The sequence below is a fragment of the Siphateles boraxobius genome, unplaced genomic scaffold (genome assembly GCF_051911475.1).
Source record: "Siphateles boraxobius isolate OS27281-9 unplaced genomic scaffold, OSU_SipBor_1 124, whole genome shotgun sequence".
In the NCBI taxonomy this organism is placed as follows: domain Eukaryota; kingdom Metazoa; phylum Chordata; class Actinopteri; order Cypriniformes; family Leuciscidae; genus Siphateles; species Siphateles boraxobius.
This window is the reverse complement of record NW_027508727.1, coordinates 147,501-172,500: the sequence shown is the minus strand read 5'-3', so window position 1 is coordinate 172,500 and position 25,000 is coordinate 147,501. Positions and strand designations below refer to the sequence as shown.

The window sequence follows — 25,000 nt, the reverse complement described above, 5'->3', positions numbered from 1 at the left end:
GTGTGTGTTTGCGTTGCTCTGTGTGTGTGTGTGTGTGAGTGTGTGTGTGTGTGTGAGTGTGTGTGTGTTGCTCTGTGTGTGTTTGCGTTGCTCTGTGTGTGTGTGTGTGTGAGTGTTGCTCTGTGTGTGTGTGTGTGTGTGTGTGTGTGTGTGTGTGAGTGTGTGTGTGTGAGTGTGTGTGTGTGAGTGTGTGTGTGTGTGTGTGTGTGTGTGTGTGTGTGTGTGAGTGTGTGTATGTGAGTGTGTGTGTGTTGCTCTGTGTGTGTTTGCGTTGCTCTGTGTGTGTGTGTGTGTGAGTGTGTGTGTGTGAGTGTGTGTGTGTTGCTCTGTGTGTGTTTGCGTTGCTCTGTGTGTGTGTGTGTGTGAGTGTGTGTGTGTGAGTGTGTGTGAGTGTGTGTGTGTGTGTGAGAGACGTATAATCAGACCTTAGCCAGCTGTTGTTCGGAGGCGAATCCCAGTCCAAACACTGTGTTTGCTCGACTGTCGGCCCACTGGCCAAACTTCTGTGAGGTTTTAGTGAAGTTCATATTGGGGGTGATTGTGCTGTTGATGATGACCTGAAGAAACAAACACATTAAAACATTACAGCACACATACTTTCACGAGTTCACACTTACATCAATTAAACAAAGTGAAGATTATGCGTATTTGGCGTGCTGTCCGGGGGGAGGGCTTCGAATTTTTAGCCCGAACCGAGAGTACTCCCCCCGTTGTTGTAAGAGTATTTAGGACAAGAAGTGAGGAGATGGGGTGGTGGAGGGATGCTGGAACTGTCAATGAACTAAGGTAAGTTTGCTGTATATATATACACCTCTTAACTCGTTGATTGGGTTGATCAACAGAGTGTGCTCCACTTGTGTCTAATTAGGTTTAATTATCTGAACGTGCTCCTCCCGAACTTTGTTAATAAAACATCATCACATGCACACGCACACACACTTATGAATTGAATATTCGATCCCTTACTTCAAAAGCACTTATTGTTAATGATATGATTTCAGATTATAACCTAGATGTGCTGTGTATGACAGAAACCTGGCTAAAACCAAACGATTACATTACTTTAAATGAGTCCACCCCCCATGATTACTGTTATAAACATGAACCTCGTCTGAAAGGCAAAGGGGGAGGTGTTGCTGTAATTTATAGTAATATTTTCAGAATTACTGAGAAGTCAGGTTTTAAATATAATTCTTTTGAAGCGTTGGTGCTTAATGTAACACTATCTAGTGTAAATGATAAATCACGTTTGAGATTTGTGCTGGCTACTGTATACAGGCCACCATACAGACTTCAAAGAATTTTCTGACTTTCTATCAGATTTAGTACTGGCTGCAGATAAAGTAATTGTTGGTGATTTTAATATACATGTAGATAATGAAAAAGATGCATTGAGATTGGCATTTAAAGACATTCTTAACTCTATTGGAGTTAGACAACACGTGTCAGGACCTACTCATTGTCGTAATTATACTCTAATCTAATATTATCACATGAAATCAATGTTGATGCTGTTGAAATTCTGCAGCATAGCGACGACATCTCAGATCATTATCTAGTCTTGTGTAAACTTCATTTAGCCAAGGCTGCAAAGCCGACTCCATGTTATAAGTATGTTAGACCTATCACTTCTGCCACTAAAAATTGCTTTATTAATAATCTTCCTGATCAGTTTCATCGTCTCAACATCCCAGATAGCTTAGAAGAACTCGATATTGCAACAGAAACTTTTAACTCTCTCTTTTCCAGCACTTTAGATACAGTTGCTCCGTTGCGCTTAAAGAAGATTAAAGAAAATAGTCCAACGCCGTAGTACAACGAGCACACACACACACGCACACACGCACACACACAGGCCCTAAAGAGAGCAGCCAGAAAAATGGAGCGCAACTGGTAGAAAACAAAACTAGAGGTATTTCTCATTTCATGGAAAGAGAGCACGACTGCGTACAGAAAGACCATAAAAACTGCTAGATCTGCTTATTTTTCAACCCTATTAGAAGAAAATAAATAAAACCTTAGGTATTTATTTAATACAGTGGCTAAACTAACGAAAAATAAAGCTTCAACCCCAGACGTTTCCAAGCAGCACAGCAGTAATGACTTTATGAATCTATCAATCTTGTATGCAACCGTCTACTACAGTATCACATCAGACAGTGCAGTGTAGTCTCACTGAAGAAAAATTTGATTCATTCATTGCTATAGGAGAGGAAGAATTTTCTATACTTGTTAAAACATCTAAATCGACAACATGCTTGTTAGACCCTATACCGACTAAACTACTGAAAGAGATCTTCCAGAGGTCAAATGGGAAAATTATGTTGGCATTAGTGGAATTGCATTAGCACGGTTTAAATACTTATCTGACCGTTATCAGTTTGTAGCAGTAAATGAAGAGATGCCTTATCGGTCAAAAGTTCAGTATGGTGTACCACAAGGCTCAGTACTAGGACCGCTGCTGTTCACTCTGTACATGCTACCGTTAGGGGATATCATTAGGAAGCATGGCATTAGTTTTCACTGTTATGCTGATGATACTCCGCTCTATATTTCCTCACGCCCTGACGAAACTTAACAATCCACAAAATTAACGGAATGCATAGCTGATATAAAAAAACTGGATGACTAGTAATTTCCTACTACTTAATTCTGAAAATACAGAGATTCTAATTATTGGACAAAAAAACGTCCTCACATAATAACCTAGAATACTGTCTAATACTTGATGGCTGCTCTGTCAAGTCCTCGTTGTCGGTTAGGAACCTGTGTGTTTGTGTGTGTGTGTGTGTGTGTGTGAGAGCGTTTGTGTGTGTGTGCTCTTTGATACCAATCTTTCATTTGAAAGTCACGTAACTAGTATCTGTAAAACGATACTCGGTTACTAACGTAACCTTGGTTCTCTCTAGAGAGGGAACGAGTATTGCGTAAGTTTAGCTTACGCTACGGGAAAGATTCATCTTCTTGAAATACTGAAGCCAAAAAATTATCCTTAATTTTGTATTAATTGTCAACGCAGTGCAGCAGCTAGCAGACCTAGAGCAGGCCATCTCACGTGCTCATTGGCTACCCTGCGGGCAACTGCTGCAGCCTACCAGTGAGCCCGGCGTGACGTCACGCCCAATGAAGGGCGCCAGCGCCTTCATAGCGTCACAGCCCGCCAGAATGGGCGTGGCTTAGCGTATAAAAGTAGGGGATGTAGGCTGACTTCCCTGGACTTCCCTGACAGACAGCGCATGCAGGTCCCCCACACGTTTTACTGACGACAGTGCAATCAGAAAGACGGTTTTCAGTGATAGATATTTCAACCCCACGGAGTCTAGTGGTTCAAAAGGAAAAGCTTTCAGGGCCTCGAGGACCAGTGAAATATCCCACATGGGAACCGACGGGGGGCGCGGCGGATTCATCCTTCTAGCTCCTCTAAGGAAGCTGATGACCAACTCATGTTTTCCCAGTGACTGGCCGTGCGTCGATTCTGCGCACGCTGCCACGTATACTTTGAGCATGGATGGGGACCTTCCCTTATCCAACAGCTCTTGTAGGAAGGTGAGCAGATGCGCCACCCCACATGTCCGCGGGTCCAAACCTCTGTCGGTGCACCATCCGGAGAACACCGACCATTCTCGTGGAAGGGGCTCTAGACTGCGTGATCGTGTTCATCACTCCTTTTGGCAGGGCAACGAGTACCCGTTGATCAACCATGCATGCAGAGACCAGGGCTCTGGATGGGGATGCCAGATCGTGCCGCGAGCCTGAGAGAGGAGATCTGCCCTCACCGGAATCGGCCACGGAGCTGTAAGTGACAGCCGTGCTAGTCCCGAATCTGATTCTCCCAACGCGGGGCTATGAGGAGCACAGAGTGGCGCGTTTCCCTGATTCTCTTGATCACCTGTGGTAACAGAGACTGGAGGGAAAGGATATAAGCAGGAGGCTGGGCCAAACCCTGACGGTTTACATAGGATACCACAGACATGTTGTCCGAGCGGACAAGAACATGCTGGTCCTGTATGAATGGGAGGAAACACTTCAGCGTGTTCTCGACCGCTATCATCTCCAGACAGTTTATGTGAAAACCCTTTTCCTGGTCTGACCACTGGCCAAAGACCGGTCTGCCCTCGAACAGCGCGCCCCAACCCGAGTTGGACGCGTCTGTCGAAATGACTTTCCGATAAGAGATGGTTCCCATCCTTACTCCCTGCTGGTACCAGTCGGCCAGTAACCAGGGCTGCAGAGCCGCTATGCAGGTCTGAGTCACTCTGATTTTCTGGCCGCCAGACAGCCAGGCTCGGCGGGACACGTGAGTATTCAACCAGCGTTGGAGCGGGCGCATGCGCAGTAGGCCCAGCTGAAGCACCGCTGCAGCTGATGCCATACAGCCCAACATCCTTTGAAATGTTTTCAAAGGGAGAAAGCTGCCCTTGTGGAAAGATGCGGCTAGGTGGCGAACACGGCGCGCGCTGTGTCGATAAACGAGCCGTCATGGTCACCAAGTCCAGTTCTATTCCTAGATAGGAAATTGACTGGCTGGGCAGTAACGAGCTCTTGATCCAGTTGACCGTGAGACCCAAGCTTTCCAGATGACTGAGAAGCACTGTTCTGTGAGATAGCAGTTCTGTCTCTGACTGTGCCAATATCAGCCAATCGTCCAGATAGTTCATTATTCGCAGCCCCTGACTTCTCAGGGGGGCGAGCGCCGCGTCCATGCACTTCGTAAATGTACGGGGTGCTAGGGACAGGCCGAACGGCAGGACGGTGTATTGATATACCTGACCGTCACAGGCGAATCTCAAAAATTGCCTGTGATTGGGTATTATCTGAAAATAGGCATCCTTCAGATCCACAGAAATAAACCAGTCACTCGGGCGAACGTGCGCGAGGATTTTCCTGGTCGTAAGCATTTTGAACGGTCTTTTCGCAAGCACTTTGTTCAAATGTCTCAGATCTAGGATAGGTCTGAAGGCTCCGTCCTTCTTGGGTACGAGAAAATATCGTCTGTAAAAGCCTGACTCGCTCAGAGAAGCCTTTTCCTTTTCTATAGCCCCTTTGCACAGCAGCTTTGCTATTTCTGCGTGAAGTAGGTGTGCTACTAGCCTCTCCCTATGGAGGATCCCTATACCACTCTACAGATAAAGCGTTGTGGAATTTTTCGGTTCGCGTACCTACCCAAAGTGATAAGATAAAATAAAAAATTCTGCATCAAAATTTATAGACAAGTAGTTTGTTTAGGCATGGTTTGTAAGGAATTACAAACCTGCGCACATATACTCAAACGCACATAACTATAGAATCAATTCTTAATGCGCATGTGAACGCCATCAGCGTCTATCACAGGTTCACGTTTAAAGTCTGTTTAGAGAGAACGGTGTCGTCTTAGCGGCCCCTAATTTAATAACAAATGATCATTTAGACGGAAGTGAATCAATCAAAACTAACTTTAGCTGGAAAAAACATTTTTCAAGAGCCACTATAAAACCAAACCAATCTCTGTTACCTTAAATTATATGTTTATCTCTGTAAAGCTGCTTTGAAACAATCTACATTGTTAAAAGTGCTATATAAATGAGGATGACTTGACTACTTCCGCATTCAATATCGTCGCGTTCCGGGCTTGAAAGCGCGGGGGACGGCGAATGAATCGGAGTGTATTGCCCTGCTTTATTGTGCTCAGCACCCATTCTGAAATTCCTGGGATAATTTCCCACGCAGCTATGTGAGTCGCTAGGGGGCGAATGGCCTCCGGGTTCAGAGCGCCGCCATTTGCGGGCTTGTGAAACTGAACGGGAGCCGAAAGCGCGGCGCGCGCGCTCTCAATTCTGGGCAATGGCTGCTCGCTGAAAGCCGTAACCGGCTGATTTATGTGAGATGTCCCAATCATAAGGGATGGGGAACATTCTTTTGTCACTTTTTGACGCGCGAGCAGCGCACCAGGCGGAAAAGCTTTCTGTAAGCGTGAGCGCGGGCACGAGACTTACAACTGTATCTGACGCCCCGATCATAATGGATGGGGAGAGTTTTATTAACGGCCTGCGTTTTGTGATAACACTTAAACGCGCGGGCGGAGCCCGGGGGGAGGTTTGTGTTAGCAAGCGTGAGCGCTCTCTGGCGGGCACGTGACTTACATTCATAACCTGCTTCTTTGATCGTGTAACAGAGCGGGCAGATAGTGGGCACAGACCTGTGGACACATTTCTTACATTCAACACTCGAGCGGCTTTTCTGCGCTTTATGAGAGTATTTGGACGGGATTTGGAGTGCTTATGTGTAGGGGTGAACACTGGGGCGTGGGCACTTTCACTACACTTAAAACACTGACGGCGTGAGCCGGACCAGACATTATACTCTTTTTGAGATTTCTCTGGGTCGCTGTGAAAACGGCGTTTGTGTGCAGGCGAGAGGGTGAATAAACCGGCTCGTTGGCTGCTAATTGAACCACTGCAGTAGCCTGTTTGAAGGTGACTGACAGGGAAATGAACTTTGACGGCGGTCCGGCCGTAGCGGGACACGTGCGTCTTTTCTCTCTCTCTGTAAGGAGAGCTTCGCGTGCTCAGACTTCAGTGTAATTCTTTGCCGAGGCCCTCTGGGGGCCAGAAGGCTGTCTGAGCGCGATATAGGGAGGCCGCCCTGACGTCGCTGCGAAGGCTGAGGCTGTGCTGGACGCTGGTTCGCACAGGAGGCTGGCTTTGTCAAGTCAAGTCATCCTCATTTATATAGTGCTTTTATCAATGTAGATTGTTTCAAAGCAGCTTTACAGAGATAAACATATAATTTAAGGTAACAGAGATTGGTTTGGTTTTATAGTGGTTCTTGAAAAATGTTTTTTCCAGCTAAAGTTAGTTTTGATTGATTCACTTCCGTCTAAATGATCATTTGTTATTAAATTAGGGGCCGCTAAGACGACACCGTTCTCTCTAAACTGACTTTAAACGTGAACCTGTGATAGACGCTGATGGCGTTCACATGCGCATTAAGAATTTATTCTATAGTTATGTTTGAATATATAGGCATGGTTTTTAAGGAATTATAAACCTGCGCACAAACAAACTACTTGTCTTGTCTATAAATTTTGATGCAGAATTGTATTTTATCTTATCACTTTGGGTAGGTACGCGAACCGAAAAATTCCACAACGCTTTATCTGTAGAGTGGTATAGGGATCCTCCATAGGGAGAGGCTAGTTGGCACTTCAGCACTGCATTGTCATCGGGTCCAGGCGAAAGTCCTTCGTCAGATCTGGAAACGGCCTGGATCCGGCAGGCTGCGGGAAAACCTCGGGAAAAACAAAGATACTAAAATTAGCGTAGATGCCATTCTTCTTATGATGTAACGAGTACATCAGGATTTAAGGGAAGTGTTCCCAGTTCCGGCTGACCTAATCTAAGCAGCCTAATATTGAATTATAGAAGTCTATAGAGTGTTATGTGAATGCTAGCTCAAAGAGATGTGTTTTTAGTCTAGCTTTGAACTGACAGACTGTGTCTGCTTCCCGGACAATGTTAGGAAGATTGTTCCAAAGTTTTGGTGCTAAATAGGAAAAGGATCTACCGCCAGCAGTCGATTTATATATTCTAGGTATTATCAACTGGCCGGAGTTTTGAGATCGCAATAGACGTGAAGGACTATAATGCGTTAAGAGCTCGCTCAAGTACTGGGGAGCTAAACCATTTAGTGCTTTGTAAGTAATCAGCAATATTTTAAAATGTATACGATGTTTAATAGGGAGCCAATGCAGTGTTGACAGAACCGGGCTAATATGGTCATACTTCCTGGTTCTGGTAAGAACTCTAGCGGCTGCGTTTTGGACCAGCTGTAGTTTGTTTATTAAGCGTGCAGGGCAACCACCCAGTAGAGCATTCCAATGATCTAGCCTTGATGTCATGAACGCATGAACTAGTTGTTCCGCATTTGTCAATGAGAGCATATGACGTAATTTAGATATATTTTTAAGATGGAACAATGCGGTTTTACAGACACTAGACACGTGACTTTCAAATGAAAGATTGGTATCAAAGAGCACACCCAGGTTCCTAACTGACGACGAAGACTTAACAGAGCAGCATCAAGTGTTAGACGGTATTCTAGGTTATTACGTGTGGAAGTTTTTTCTCCAATAATTAGAATCTCTGTTTTTTCAGAATTTAGTAGTAGGAAATTACTAGTCATCCAATTTTTGATATCAACTATACATTCCGATAATTTTGTGAATTGGTGAGTTTCGTTAGGTTTGGAAGAAATATAGAGCTGAGTGTCATCAGCATAACAGTGAAAGCTAATTCCATGTTTCCTAATGATATCTCCTAAAGGTAGCATGTACAGAGTGAACAGCAGCGGTCCTAGTACTGAGCCTTGTGGTACGCCATACTGAACTTGTGATCGATAAGACATCTCTTCATTTACTGCTACAAACTGATAGCGGTCAGATAAATATGATTTAAACCATGCTAATGCAATTCCACTAATGCCAACATAGTTTTCTAGTCTATTTAAGAGAATGTTGTGGTCAAAGGTGTCAAATGCAGCACTAAGATCAAGTAACACTAATAGAGAGATACAACCACGATCGGATGATAAGAGCAAATCATTTGTGACTCTAATGAGAGCTGTCTCAGTGCTATGGTGTGGTCTAAATCCTGACTGGAAATCCTCGCAGATATCATTTCTTTCATGAAAGGAACATAGTCATACTAGAAATCTACTTTTTCTAGTATCTTTGACAGAAAAGGTAGATTTGAGATCGGCCTGTAATTGACTAATTCTGTAGGATCAAGTTGCGTATTTTTAACAAGCGGTTTAATCATAGCCAGCTTAAAGGGTTTTGGTACGTATCCTAGAGACAAAGATGAATTAATGATGTTAAGAAGAGGATCTATGACTTCTAGAAGCATCTCTTTCAGTAGTTTAGTCGGTATAGGGTCTAACAACATGTTGTCGATTTAGATGAATTAACGAGTTTGCAAAATTCTTCCTCTCCTATGGCAACAAATGAATCAAATTTTACCTCAGGGAGACTATAATGCACTCCCTGATGCGATGCTGTAGTAGACGGTTGCATAGTTATAATTTTGTCCCTAATATTATCAATCTTATAAGTGAAGAAGTTCATAAAGTCATTACTGCTGTGTTTCTTGGAAACTTCTGGGCTTGAAGCTTTCTTTTTCGTTAGTGTAGCCACTTTTTCAAATAAATACCTTGGATTATGTTTATTTTCTTCTAATAGGGTTGAAAAATAAGCAGATCTAGCAGCTTTTAAAGCCTCTCTGTAAGCAATCGAGCTCTCCTTTCATGAAATCTGAAATACCTTTAGTTTTGTTTTCTTCCAGTTGCGCTCCATTTTTCTGGCTGCTCTCTTAAGGGCCCGGGTGTGCTCGTTGTACCACGGCGTTGGACTATTTTCTTTAATCTTCTTTAAGCGCAACGGAGCAACTGTGTCTAAAGTGCTGGAAAAGAGAGAGTTAAAAGTTTCTGTTGCAATATCAAGTTCTTCTAAGCTATCTGAGATGCTGAGACAATGAAACTGATTAGGAAGATTATTGATAAAGCAATCTTTAGTGGCAGAAGTGATAGGTCTAACATACTTGTAACACGGAGTCGGCTTTGCAGCCTTGGCTAAATGTAATTTACATGAGACTAGATAATGATCTGAGATGTCGTCGCTCTGCTGCAGGATTTCAACAGCATCAACATTGATTCCATGTGATAATATTAGATCTAGAGTATGATTACGACAATGAGTAGGTCCGGACACGTGTTGTCTAACTCCAATAGAGTTAAGAATGTCTTTAAATGCCAATCCCATTGCATCTTTTCCATTAACTACATGTATATTAAAATCACCAACAATTAGGTCTTTATCTGCAGTCAATACTAATTCTGATAGAAAGTCAGCAAATTCTTTGATAAAATCTGTATGGTGCCCTGGTGGCCTGTATACAGTTGCCAGCAGAATTCTCAAACTTGATTTATCGTTTACATTATATATTTTTACATTAAGTACCAATACTTCAAAAGAAGTATATTTAAAACTAGATTTTGTGGTTTTGAAAATATTACTATAAATTACAGCAACACCTCCCCCTTTGCCTTTCAGGCGAGGTTCATGTTAATAACAGTAATCATGGGGGGTGGACTCATTTAAAGTAATGTAATCGTCTGGTTTTAGCCAGGTTTCTGTCATACACAGCACATCTAGGTTATAATCTGAAATCATATCATTAACTATGAGCGCTTTTGAAGTAAGGGATCGAATATTCAGCAACCCAAGCTTTATCGTTTGCTCATCTGTATTATATCTATTTTTTATTTGTTGAATATCAATTACATTTTTAACCTTAGATCGGTTTGGATGTTTTTTGGATTTCCAAATTCGGGGAACAGACACCGTCTCTATATGATGATATCTAGGTGAAAGAATCTCTAAGTGATGGGATTTATCTGACCTTGGTGACGCAAGGCCGCTAGCAGACGGTCGGTTTAGCCAGTTTGTCTGCTTCTTGACCTGAGCCCCAGATTGTCATGTTTTGTCTCTAAGACTATGAGCCAAATTACTAGAGAGAAGAGCAGCACCATCCCAGGTGGGATGAATACCATCTCTTTTCAACAGGTCAGGTCTGCCCCAAAAACTTTTAAAATTGTCTATGACTTCTATATTATTTTACGGACACCACTTAGACAGCCAGCCATTGAGTGATGACAATCTGCTAACTATCTCATCACTCCTTCGAACATGAAGGGGGCCAGAGCAAATTACAGTGCCTGACATCGTACTTAAGAGTTCAAACACCTCTTTAATATTAATTTTGGTGATCTACGACTGGCGGAGTCGAACATCATTAGTGCCGATGTGAATAACAATCTTAGAAAATTTACGATTAGCATTAGCCAGCACTTTTAAATTTGCTTTGATGTCAGGCGCTCTGGCTCCCGGCAAACATGTGACTATGTTGAATGGTGTCCCTATTTTCACGTTCCGTGTGATAGAATTGCCAATTACCAGGGCACAATCAAAAGAATTCTCAGTGGGTGTTTCACTGAGTGGGGCAAATCGATTTGTTGTGGTAATCGGAACGGAGGAGTGGTTTTTTGATCTGTGACTAGAGCGATCCCTCACTGTCACCCATCTGCCTGGCTGCACAGGCAATAATTCAGCCGGAACCGAATCATGTAAAGAGTTCACTATGCAAGGCGCATCCAAAATAGTATCTAAAGCTCTAGCACACTTACTATCCTCAATTAAAGTTTGGATGCGTGTTTCTAATTCTGAAATCTTCTCCGTCAGCCTGACTGTTTCCTAGCATTTATCACATATAAACCCTATATTGCCGACGGGGAAGGCTATGCTAAACATGTAACATGAAGTGCAGGTGACAATAACAGGACAAGACATTACTCACCGTGTTTGTTGACTGATTCTTACTCACCTGGGCTTTTTATGAAGAGGCGCGGGCGCACAAGAGAAAAACAAATAAATAACTGAGCACACGGGTGGCACGTTAACAGGCTAGCGAGTTACTAACGTGTTGTGCTAACAATAACGGAAGCTAGCAATGTCAGGTTAATCTGAGATGTTGTCGAAGCTGTATTTAGTAGTATAAACAATTAGAAATGGTAGTAAATGATGGTTCAAAACAGAAAGAAATACAAAGCTAATACAAGGCTTAGACGGAGCTTACAGCCTCGAAGCAAACAAAACACAGCAGGCAGCTAGGCAGACAGGAGCAATCGATCAGGATCAGGAGCTTTGTCTCTCGCGAGAGCGGCCTGTGGCGGAACTCGTGCGTCGCGGCAGGAAGAGGTTCATGGCCTGCGTGGTCTTCTGCACCTCAGAGAAGAGGTCAACGATCCCGTTCACCGCTGGGCCGAAGAGACCAGTAAGGTGTTCAGGAAGGTGGCTCGCTGAGTTTCCCTCATATGATGATATGGCCATGATTCGTCCAATGGCTTGGGCTGCAGCTTTGGTGGCGCGGAGAGAGAGAGATCCGTCGCACTTCTCAGGTCCTTAACTGCAGCTGGATCCCGGCTCTTCTTATCCCATTCACGGAGGAGGTCGGCTTGCAGGATCTGTAGCACAGCCATTGGGTGAAGAGCAGACGCGGCCTGGCCGAAGGCGGCATAAGCGCGGCCGACCAAGGCGGACGTGGCTCTGCAGGCTTTAGACGGGGGGCTGACCGTGACCGCCATCTCGCAGAGGGCAGGGAGAAGGTGCACTGCGACCGCCTCTTCCACAGGGGGAATAGCGTGTACCCTTTCTCGGCGGCGCTGTCCACTTGGGAGAGCGACTCGGAGGCCTGTGACCGAAGGGTGTATTCCACGACTTCGTCAGCTCTGAATGAAGTTCCGGCAGGAATGGAGCGGGCCTAGTTGCAGAAGCTGCGCGGCAGCGACTCTGAAGAAAACAACCATCGAGCCTGTTCGGCGCGGGTTCCTTTGGCAGCGACCACTCGAGCCCGAGACGGTCAACAGCCTGTGTCAGCAGGCGCATCAGTTCCGCATCAGCTCCAGTGCGGGTACGGGTAGATTCCTGGATCGACGAGGTGGCGGAATGAAGCGACCATTCCTCGCTGTCCGATGCCAGGATGGAGCAGCAGTCTTTCGTGGCGTGTTCCTCGGCCTCATCCTCTGATGCGAAGGCAGTGAGGCTCGTAAGCGGCAGCTGCGCGTCGGTGAGGAGAGGCGGGGAAGGCAAAAGCGAGGCTCGAGGGAGGTTCTACGGCGAGCTGTGGCCACAGGTTCCGGCTGTCTCGGGGAACGGCGCTTCTTCCTGCGCGGTCCCACAGAGGGCGGAGTGACTGCTGCGGTGTTGAAGGCCTCGAGTCGAGCCCGCAGGGTCTCAGGGACGTGAGGCCGAGCTCTGCTTGTTCCAGGCCCAGGTCCTAAGCTGGCTGTTCGCTGTTCGACAGCGGCGGTGGCTTCTCTCAGATCCAGCGATGCGAAGAGCTCGCTGAAGAGACGAAAAATCAGGTAAGTCAGCCTACAGCCCCTACTTTTATACGCTAAGCCACGCCCATTCTGGCGGGCTGTGACGCTATGAAGGCGCGGGCGCCCTGCATTGGGCGTGACCTCACGCCGGGCTCAGTTGTAGGCTGCAGCAGTTGCCCGCAGGGCAGCCAAAGAGCACGCGAGATGGCCTGGTCTAGGTCTGCTAGCTGCTGCACTGCGTTGACAATGAATACAAAATTAAGGATTTTTTTTGGCTTCAGTATCTCGAGAAGATGAATCTTTCCCGTAGCGTAAGCAAAACTTACGCAATACGAGAGAACCTCGTAAGAGAACCGCATTTTTCATCTTAAAAATATATCTAAATTACGTCATATGCTCTCAATGAAAAATGCAGAACAAGTAATTCATGGGTTCCTGACATCAAGGTTAGATTATTGTAATGCTCTACTGGGTGGTTGCCCTGCACGCTTAATAAACAAACTACAGTTGGTCCAAAACGCAGCCGCTAGAGTTCTTACCAGAACCAGGAAGTATGACCATATTAGCCCGGTTCTGTCAACACTGCATTGGAAAAAAAAACACATTATCAACACTCCCTATTAAAATTGTATAAATTTTAAAATATTGCTGATTACTTACAAAGCACTAAATGGTTTAGCTCCCCAGTACTTGAGCGAGCTCTTAACGAATTATAGTCCTTCACGTCTATTGAACTCAAAACTCCGGCCAGTTGATAATACCTAGAATATCTAAATCGACTGCTATTTAGCACCAAAACTCTGGAACAATCTTCCTAACATTGTCCGGGAAGCAGACACAGTCTGTCAGTTCAAATCTAGACTAAAAACGCATCTCTTTGGCTTAGCATACACACAACACATTATAGACTTCTATAATTCAATGTTAGGCAACATAAATTACTAACCGGGAACACTTCCCATAAATCCTGATATACTTGGTACATTATAAGAATGATGGCGTCTACGCTAATATTAGTCTCTCTGTTTATCCTGAGGTTTACCACAGTCCGCCGGATCCAGGCTGTATCAGGATCTGATGAAGGACCTGCGCCTGGACACGACGACAACGCATCCCTTAAGTGTCACTAGTCTCTCCCCTGTGAAGGCCTCCTTCCCTTTACTTTATCCTAGAGCTGTGGTAAAGCCTAAACAATCTGTTACGTTAATTTCTATTATCACTGTAAAGCTGCTTTGAAACAATCCATACTGTTAAAAGTGCTTTATAAATGAAGATGACTTGACTCACTCACTCTCTTTGTGAGTGCTTTACATAGACGTAATGGTTTTTATAGTTTACAAAATGTATATTCTGTCTCCTTAGACTAACCCGACGCCTAAACCTGCCCATCTCACACACACACTAACCCAACCCCTTCACCTGCCCATGACATAAAACTTTGTTTTTACATTTAAAAAAACAACAACAGATTTTATTGTTTTTATTAATCAATTGTGAGGGCCAGCAAAAGTCTAACAAAGTAGGGAATCTCAAGTTTTACTACCATTGTGGGGACATTTGGTCACAAGTACAGCTAAACATGACCACTCACACACAAACACTCTCTCTCTCTCTCTCACAAACACACAAACACCACTTTAATCTGTGCATTTGACCTTGTTTCTTCTGTTTCACACTCACTGATTATGTGTGACTCTTGAAGCTGATCAGAGTAACACATGTGTGTTCAGTCAGCCGTTTAACCCGTGTGTGTGTGTGTGTGCTATCAGAGAGTGACAGAAGCAGGTGTGTGTGTGTGTCTGGTAATAACACAGTAATGTGAATGTGAGTGTGTGTGTCCTCATCTATCTGCCTTCAGAGTGACGGCAGCAGGTGTGTGTGTGTGTGTGTGTGTGACTCTCAGCAGGTGTGACATCATCACTACCACCTCCATACTGAGGGACTGATCCAAATCTCCATGGCAACATGAACCGAGAGGAAGACCCTCAGAGTGTGTGTGAGCACTCATATACACTGACTCGATCAAACACACACACACACACACACACACACACACACACACGTCTGTCTGACCTTTGTCCCGTCCACGCTGATGATGCGGTAGCTGTTGCGTGTGCTGTCATAGAAGTATGAGACAGTAACGGCTTGTTTGCTGCCGGGAACCCAGTTCTTCTTCGTCGAGGGATCGATCTGGAAGACATGAGCTCTGGTGGTGAAGATCGGCTGCTCCCTGCGGGAAACACAAACACACACACACTTCAATCAATATCATCTACTTCCGATTCATCAGTTTTTCTTCATGATTGTTCAAATATTTTACATTTTGCATTCACATGAGAATAAACCACACAATTTCTCTTCTTTTCTGATTGGTTATTGCGGTATTAGGGGTGGATCCTGAGATCTGATTGGTTTAGACAGTGTTAGACAGAACGCAGAGGAACACGCAGAGGAACACGCAGAGGAACACGCAGAGGAACATCCAGAGGAACACCCAGAGGAACACCCAGAGGAACACGCAGAGGAACACGCAGAGGAACACGCAGAGGAACACGCAGAGGAACACGCAGAGGAACACCCGGAGGAACACCCGGAGGAACACCCGGAGGAACACGCGGAGGAACACGCGGAGGAACATGCAGAGGAACACGCGGAGGAACACCCGGAGGAACACCCGGAGGAACACCCGGAGGAACACGCAGAGGAACACGCGGAGGAACACGCGGAGGAACACGCGGAGGAACACGCAGAGGAACACGCAGAGGAACACGCGGAGGAACACCCGGAGGAACACCCGGAGGAACACGCGGAGGAACACGCGGAGGAACACGCGGAGGAACACGCAGAGGAAGACGCAGAGGAACACCCGGAGGAACACCCGGAGGAACACGCAGAGGAACACGCAAAGGAACACGCAGAGGAACACGCAGAGGAACACGCAGAGGAACACGCGGAGGAACACGCAGAGGAACACGCAGAGGAACACGCAGAGGAACACGCAGAGGAACACCCGGAGGAACACGCAGAGGAACACGCAAAGGAACACGCAGAGGAACACGCAGAGGAACACGCAGAGGAACACCCGGACGAACACCCGGAGGAACACGCAGAGGAACACGCAGAGTAACACGCAGAGGAACACCCAGAGTAACACGCAGAGGAACACCCAAAGGAACACGCAGAGGAACACCCAGAGGAACACCCAGAGGAACACGCAGAGGAACACGCAGAGGAACACGCAGAGGAACACCCGGAGGAACACGCAGAGGAACACGCAAAGGAACACGCAGAGGAACACGCAGAGGAACACGCAGAGGAACACCCGGACGAACACCCGGAGGAACACCCGGAGGAACACGCAGAGGAACACGCAGAGTAACACGCAGAGTAACACGCAGAGGAACACGCAGAGTAACACGCAGAGGAACACCCAGATTAACACGCAGAGGAACACGCAGAGGAACACGCAGAGGAACACCCAAAGGAACACCCAAAGGAACACCCAGAGGAACACCCAGAGGAACACGCAGAGGAACACCCAGAGGAACACGCAGAGGAACACGCAAAGGAACACGCAGAGGAACACGCAGGGGAACACCCGGAGGAACACGCAGAGGAACACCCAGAGGAACACGCAGAGGAACACGCAGAAGAACACCCGGAGGAACACGCAGAGGAACACGCAAAGGAACACGCAGAGGAACACGCAGGGGAACACCCGGAGGAACACCCGGAGGAACACGCAGAGGAACACGCAGAGTAACACGCAGAGTAACACGCAGAGGAACACCCAGAGTAACACGCAGAGGAACACCCAGAGGAACACGCAGAGGAACACCCAGAGGAACACGCAGAGGAACACCCAGAGGAACACGCAGAGGAAGACGCAGAGGAACACGCAGAGGAACACGCAGAGGAACACGCAGAGGAACACGCAGAGGAACACGCAGAGGAACACGCAGAGGTACACCCGGAGGAACACGCAGAGGAACACGCAGAGGAACACGCAGAGGAACACGCAGAGGAACACGCAGAGGAACACGCAGAGGAACGCCCAGAAGAACAGCCAGAAGAACACGCAGAGGAACAGCCAGAAGAACACGCAGAGGAACCCGCAGAGGAACCCGCAGAGGAACCCGCAGAGGAACACGCGGAGGAACACGCGGAGGAACACCCGGAGGAACACGCAGAGGAACACGCAGAGGAACACGCAGAGGAACACGCAGAGGAACACGCAGAGGAACACCCAGAAGAACACGCAGAGGAACACGCAGAGGAACACGCAGAGGAACACGCAGAGGAACACGCGGAGGAACACGCGGAGGAACACGCGGAGGAACACGCAGAGGAACACGCAGAGGAACACGCAGAGGAACACGCAGAGGAACACGCAGAGGAACACGCAGAGGAACACCCAGAAGAACACGCAGAGGAACACGCAGAGGAACACGCAGAGGAACACGCGGAGGAACACGCGGAGGAACACGCGGAGGAACACCCGGAGGAACACCCGGAGGAACACCCGGAGGAACACCCGGAGGAACACGCAGAGGAACACCCGGAGGAACACGCAGAGGAACACGCGGAGGAACACGCGGAGGAACACGCGGAGGAACACGCGGAGGAACACGCGGAGGAACACGCGGAGGAACACCCGGAGGAACACGCAGAGGAACACGCAGAGGAACACGCAGAGGAACACGCAAAGGAACACGCGGAGGAACACGCGGAGGAACACGCGGAGGAACACGCGGAGGAACACGCGGAGGAACACGCGGAGGAACACGCGGAGGAACACCCGGAGGAACACCCGGAGGAACACCCGGAGGAACACGCAGAGGAACACGCAGAGGAACACGCAGAGGAACACGCAAAGGAACACGCAAAGGAACACCCGGAGGAACACCCGGAGGAACACGCAGAGGAACACGCAGAGTAACACGCAGAGGAACACCCAGAGGAACACCCAGAGGAACACGCAGAGGAACACGCAGAGGAACACGCAGAGGAACACACGGAGGAACAGGCAGAGGAACACCCGGAGGAACAACCGGAGGAACACGCGGAGGAACACCCGGAGGCACACGCAGAGGAACACGCAGAGGAACACGCAGAGGAACACCCAGAGTAACACCCAGAGTAACACGCAGAGGAACACCCAGAGGAACACCCAGAGGAACACGCAGAGGAACACCCGGAGGAACACGCAGAGGAACACGCAGAGGAACACGCAGAGGAACACGCAGAGGAACACGCAGAGGAACACCCAGAGGAACACCCAGAGGAACACCCAGAGGAACACGCAGAGGAACACCCAGAGGAACACGCAGAGGAACACGCAGAGGAACACGCAGAGGAACACGCAGAGGAACACGCAGAGGAACACCCGGAGGAACACCCGGAGGAACACCCGGAGGAACACGCAGAGGAACACGCAGAGGAACACCCGGAGGAACACGCAGAGGAACACGCAGAGGAACACGCAGAGGAACACGCAGAGGAACACCCCAGAGGAACACGCAGAGGAACACCCAGAGGAACACGCAGAGGAACACCCAGAGGAACACGCAGAGGAACACGCAGAGGAACACGCAGAGGAACACCCAGAGGAAGACGCAGAGGAACACCCGGAGGAACACGCAGAGGAACACGCAGAGGAACACCCGGAGGAACACGCAGAGTAACACGCAGAGTAACACCCAGAGTAACACGCAGAGGAACACCCAGAGGAACACGCAGAGGAACACCCAGAGGAACACGCAGAGGAACACCCAGAGGAACACGCAGAGGAACACCCAGAGGAACACGCAGAGGAACACGCAGAGGAACACCCAGAGGAACACGCAGAGGAACCCGCAGAGGAACACGCAGAGGAACACGCAGAGGACTACGCAGAGGAACACCCGGAGGAACACGCACCGCAGAGGAACACGCAGAGGAACACGCGGAGGAACACCCGGAGGAACACCCGGAGGAACACCCGGAGGAACACCCGGAGGAACACGCAGAGGAACACGCAGAGGAACACACAGAGGAACACGCAGAGGACCACGCAGAGGAACACGCAGAGGAACCCGCAGAGGAACACGCAGAGGAACACGCAGAGGAACACGCAGAGGAACACGCAGAGGAACACCCGGAGGAACACGCAGAGGAACACGCAGAGTAACACGCAGAGTAACACGCAGAGGAACACCCAGAGGAACACGCAGAGGAACACCCAGAGGAACACCCAGAGGAACACCCAGAGGAACACGCAGAGGAACACGCAGAGGAACACGCAGAGGAACACGCAGAGGAACACGCGGAGGAACACCCGGAGGAACACCCGGAGGAACACGCAGAGGAACACGCAGAGGAACACCCGGAGGAACACCCGGAGGAACACCCGGAGGAACACCCGGAGGAACACGCAGAGGAACACGCAGAGGAAGACGCAGAGGAACACGCAGAGGAACACCCGGAGGAACACCCGGAGGAACACCCGGAGGAACACCCGGAGGAACACGCAGAGGAACACCCGGAGGAACACCCGGAGGAACACGCAGAGGAACACCCGGAGGAACCCCCGGAGGAACACGCAGAGGAACACGCAGAGGAACACGCAGAGTAACACGCAGAGGAACACCCAGAGTAACACGCAGAGGAACACCCAGAGGAACACGCAGAGGAACACGCAGAGGAACACGCAGAGGAACACGCAGAGGAACACGCAGAGGAACACCCGGAGGAACACGCAGAGGAACACGCAGAGGAACACGCAGAGGAAGACGCAGAGGAACACGCAGAGGAACACGCAGAGGAACACGCAGAGGAACACGCAGAGGAACACGCAGAGGAACACGCAGAGGAACACGCAGAGGAACACGCAGAGGAACACCCGGAGGAACACGCAGAGGAACACGCAGAGGAACACGCAGAGGAACACGCAGAGGAACACGCAGAGGAACACGCAGAGGAACACGCAGAGGAACACCCGGAGGAACACGCAGAGGAAGACGCTTCACTAGATAAGCAGTGACACTCTCGAAAATAACCTGACACTCTCGAAAATAACCTGACAGTGACGAGGCACGTGTGATTCACAGCTGTTTGTAAATCTCACACATCAAAGCATCTAGAACAGAACATTCCCTGAATCTCAGAGTAGGAATGAGGCGCGGCAGGAATGCGGTTCTACCTGCACACACACACACACACACACACACACACACACAGGAGCCACACCTGACCTCTGACAGCACTGAGTTGCTCTCTAATTGGAGCAGACGGTGTGAGTGGGCGGAGCTGTGACGGACACACAAATTCCAGCAGGTCAAACTGCTCCAACACTCATGAGCAGAAACAAGAAAACATGCATGACAGGAGACTCATCAACCAATCAGATCTCGGCGTTTAGATCTCCATGTCTCTGACATCACGAACCGACACCGTAACACACCGTTACTCACATTTACACAGCGACTGAAAACAGACAGACAGAAACGTGATCAGGTCCGATTACTAATCAGGTTAACCCTCTAATCCTCAAACTAGCTACAAGCATCTACACGTATTATGTCACACAGCTTGTGTATGGTCCGTTAAATGGGTATTTTGAGGATGGATTACTTCAGGCTTTAACCTGTTAAAATGAGCATCGGTCAGTAGTAGGGCTGGGCGATAAAACGATAACGATATGTATCGTGATAGACACGTAATCGATATCAATAAAAAATGCATTCGATAAAACGTTCGATAATTATTATTTTTTTTCGTCGGAAGAAAGTTTTGTTGCAAGTTTGGTTGCATGAACAAATGTACTCACTCTCTGGTAACCTATAGGGGTGTAACGATATTCGAACCGAACCGAAAAACCGCGATACAGAACACACGATTCGAATCACGATAATCTTATTGCGTACCGAACACGCCCCTCCCCGCCCCCGCCCAGCCCGGCTCAATGGACCTCATGTCTTATGTGTACAGTACACAACGAATTCAATTTTGTAGCCTAACCACCATTAACACCAAATAACAAGCTCAGTGTTTTGTTACTTTTGATAATAAGCAAGGTGTAATCTTTCAAATTCTGTCTATTTGATCACGAAATTCAAACAATAAATGGCGTTTTGTCGCTCTTTGCTGTGGCGTGACAGATCGCTGTAGGCCTACTAAGCTCCTCATTTCAAGCGGCAGCGCGGCGCGCGGGTAAACGCCATCATCTCTTCCTCAGTTACAGAATGGACACCTGAAGGTATGTTGAAAGATGAAGTATACTTACTGAAAGGCATCATAACTCGTGTAATCGCTCAGTGTTTCAGCAGCGGAAAGACGTCAATAAAACTGCATAGCTTGTCACTAGCATTATATTTACCTCAACAGGCTAGTGATTCAGTGTCCACAACTTTGGTTCCTATAAATGAACTCTTGCACTAAATAAATGCACCTTGTTAGCCTATAAATTCTATTTAACTTAACTTGTTAATGATATCTTGATTATTTAATGTATGTTTAAAATATCTTTCATGAAAATGACAACTGTGTAAGGTATTATATTTCAATAACAAATTAGAGTAAAAACACAAGTTAATGCAAAAACTGCCTTATGTTCAGTTTACATGTTTTCATACAATGTGTTGTGTGTTGATTATTATATCTAAAAAGTAAATAGCATCTGAATTTATGTTAAAAGTCTAGGCTGCAAACTTTAATGTTATAGTAATGTGCGGCCTATATAGTTTACAGATTTAGCAGATTTTTTTTTTAATCCTTGTGAAACGTTTAATTGTAATTGAATTAATTTAAAGACAAAGACAATTTTTTCATTAAACCACTGTTTAAAAAAAAAGAAGCAATTTTATCTTTCTAAACCGAACCGAATCGAACCGAGACGTCAAAACCGTGGGAAAACCGAACCGTCAATTTTGTGTATCGTTACACCCCTAGTAACCTAGCAACGTACTGGGTGACACGCTCACAGCCGGTCATGTAAAGGGGGTTGCACTTGCACACGTTATACACCGGACAAGAAGCGCAGCACCGCGCCACAACTTAACCGCGCCGATAAATTTAAAATATATATTTTTTAAATGTAGTCTAATATATTTGTCTCCTGGTCCTTTAAATAGGTCATAAAAATATCAATAATTATCGATATCGACCGATATGAAACATTTATATCGTGATACAGTTTTCAGCCATATCGCCCAGCCCTAGTCAGGAGGTTAAACTCAACATCGCTGGACAACTGTGACACTTTCCTGAAGCTTAACGTCACTACAAGAGTCACTTCAAACACAACACAGTTTGGTTAGTATGGTGAATATTAAAGGGATTGTTTAATCACAAATAATAATTCTGTCATCATTTACTCTCTTCTTGACTCTCTGCTGTGGAGCACAAAAGAGCAACAGTGAAGAACATGGAGAACCGAACACCACGAGTCCATTGAGGACAGAATCATGATGTTTGGCTGAACCTCTAATACCTTTTATACCCGACTCCGAATAACCGGCGTTTACTCCACAAATATATGATCTTTTAACAAGCATTTACAGCAGTTACACGTCTCACCACATTTTAATAACAAGCTCAGAGCATTAGCTCTTCCACTATTCCAACTTTCACGGTCTTTAAAGTGGCCGTTTATGCTTTTCCAAATATGATCTTCATGTTTGTGAATGTAAAAAGTCTGCAAAGTTTTAAAGATCAAAGTGTAAAACATAAGTTACTGTCTTGAAACGAGTCATCAGTAATTCAGTCTCACTTCCTGCTGATCCTGTAGGTTTGTGACTAATTAGCATAATGCCAGTCTGTGGTGTTGATTGGCTGAGCAGCGTCTCTTAGCTCCGCCCTCAAACACTGTAGTGTATCTGAGACTGGAAGAGTTTGGTTCGTGTTGTTCGTGTCGAGAAGACGCTGTTTTCTGAGATTGATACGGTAAAACACACCCCATCGTTACTGTTCGTATCACTGTGATCAAGAGCTGAGATTCAGATATGATAATGAGCGTTTGCTTTCTGACCAATCACAGCAGAGCAGCTCTCAGAGAGGCGGGGCTTAGAGAGACTTTCGAGCGTTTCAGACACTGAGAGAAACAGCTGATGGTAATGTCACTGGTTTAGGGCACTCCTGTGGCTCCCAGTGCAGCACAGATGGCCATGACCAACACCATCTGGAGACGAGCTCAATCCCAGTGGATCCCAGCGTCATTTACCAGCCGTTAAGCAGTGTGTGGAGTCTGATCTCTCACACACACACACACACTCTCGCTCAGTTTCTCACACACACACACACACACTCACGAACACACTCTCTCTCACACACACACAAACACAGTCAGTAGCTTGACAGTGTCAGATCAGTGTCAAACTCGTTCCGTTCCTTTAACTCTCACAGTCTCTCTCTCACACACACACACACACAATCTATCACAGTCTCTCTCACACACACACACACACACACACAATCTATGACAGTCTCTCTCTCTCACACACACACACAATCTATCACAGTCTCTCTCACACACACACTCACACTCAAACACTCTCACACACTCACACTCAAACACTCTCACACTCACTCTCACACACTCACAAACACACACAAACACTCACAGTCTCTCTCACACACACACACACACACACACACAATCACAGTCTCTCTCTCACACACACACACACACACACAATCTATCACAGTCTCTCTCTCTCACACACACAATCTATCACAGTCTCTCTCTCTCACACACACTCACACTCAAACACTCTCACACACTCAAACACTCACAGTCTCTCTCACACACAAACAAACACACACACACACACTCACACAATCTATCAGAGTCTCTCACACACAAACACTCTCTCTGTCTCTCACACACTCTCTCACAGTCTCTCTCACTCACACACACACACACACACACACACACACTCACACAATCTATCAGAGTCTCTCACACACACAAACACTCTCTCTGTCTCTCACACACTCTCTCACAGTCTCTCTCACTCACACACACACACACACACACACACACACACACACACACACACACACAGTCAGCAGCTTGACAGTGTCAGATCAGTGTCAATAAACTCGTTCCGTTCCTGTAACTGGAGATCAGCGACGGTCTGGTCTCTCTGACACTGGGACTGAACAGCCTCTCCAGTGTGTGTGTGTGTGTGTGTGTGTGTGTGTGTGTGTGTGTGTGTGTGTGTGTGTGTGTGTGTGTGTGTAGCCCCTCGTTCCACCACAGACTCCAGTGGTTTACTTCAGTCTTCAGTTTATCAGTGTATATCTTCCCAGACAGCAGCGACTGACACTATACCAGGTTAATATGGAGAACGAGGTTAATCTATAACTCTGGCGTCACTGAAAGCCTCCAGCTGAAACTGAGCCATAATCGATCAACATCACTCAAATACACACACACTGCGGAATGGAAAAACAGGAACAATGAGCAAACCTTTATTAATCTGGATTAAAGTGTCCAGTGAGGTCAGACTGAGAAGAGCCAATCTGCACAAGCACTAAAACATATTTACACTGTAATATAGTGGTTGAAAAGTGTCACTCTAAAGCCACTAACTTTGTCTTTTTCTATGATGTAATAATTAGATTGCAGTTTTGATCTTGTTTCTCGGTGTTTTGTGATTGAAACTCAATGGACCGCATAAACTGGTCCTACAGCTTCTTAAGACACTGGCAGTCACGCGCACGGGCACGCGCACTCAGAGTGACAGCAGCTTCAGCTGTCAGAAATCAATCATATTTAATATTCATATTTATACTGATACATGTTTGCTATAGTTCAATCTTTTCTCATCTTCTGACAGCATGAAGGTTTCTCTGTGCGCGAGCTGCGGAATGCACGCGCAAATACAAGCCAAAAATCACCTGCTGTTCAAACACTAAACACAACACACACTATCCACACACAAAACACACTATCCACACACAAAACACACTATCCACACACAAAACACACTATCCACACACACTCCTTCAACCACCGAAGGATCCAGAAACTGAAATAAAGCCACTTCGAATATACGAAGCGCGTGAAATGTCTCGAGCGCGCGACACGAAGGAAAATTAATTCACT

General features: G+C 47.0%; 1 protein-coding gene across 5 annotated transcripts in view; it reads right to left on the bottom strand.

Annotated features, from left to right (window-relative positions):
* The window catches only part of homer2 (homer scaffold protein 2), a 52,504-nt gene that overhangs the window by 22,859 nt on the left and 4,645 nt on the right, over positions 1-25,000 (bottom strand). For all 5 annotated transcript variants that reach the window (XM_077224435.1, XM_077224412.1, XM_077224420.1 and 2 more), the window contains 2 exons: positions 14,986-15,142; positions 426-557 (listed from right to left, as the gene is read on the bottom strand). In XM_077224435.1, coding sequence (XP_077080550.1) covers positions 426-557; positions 14,986-15,142 — 289 coding nt within the window. The remainder of the gene's footprint in view (positions 1-425; positions 558-14,985; positions 15,143-25,000) is intronic.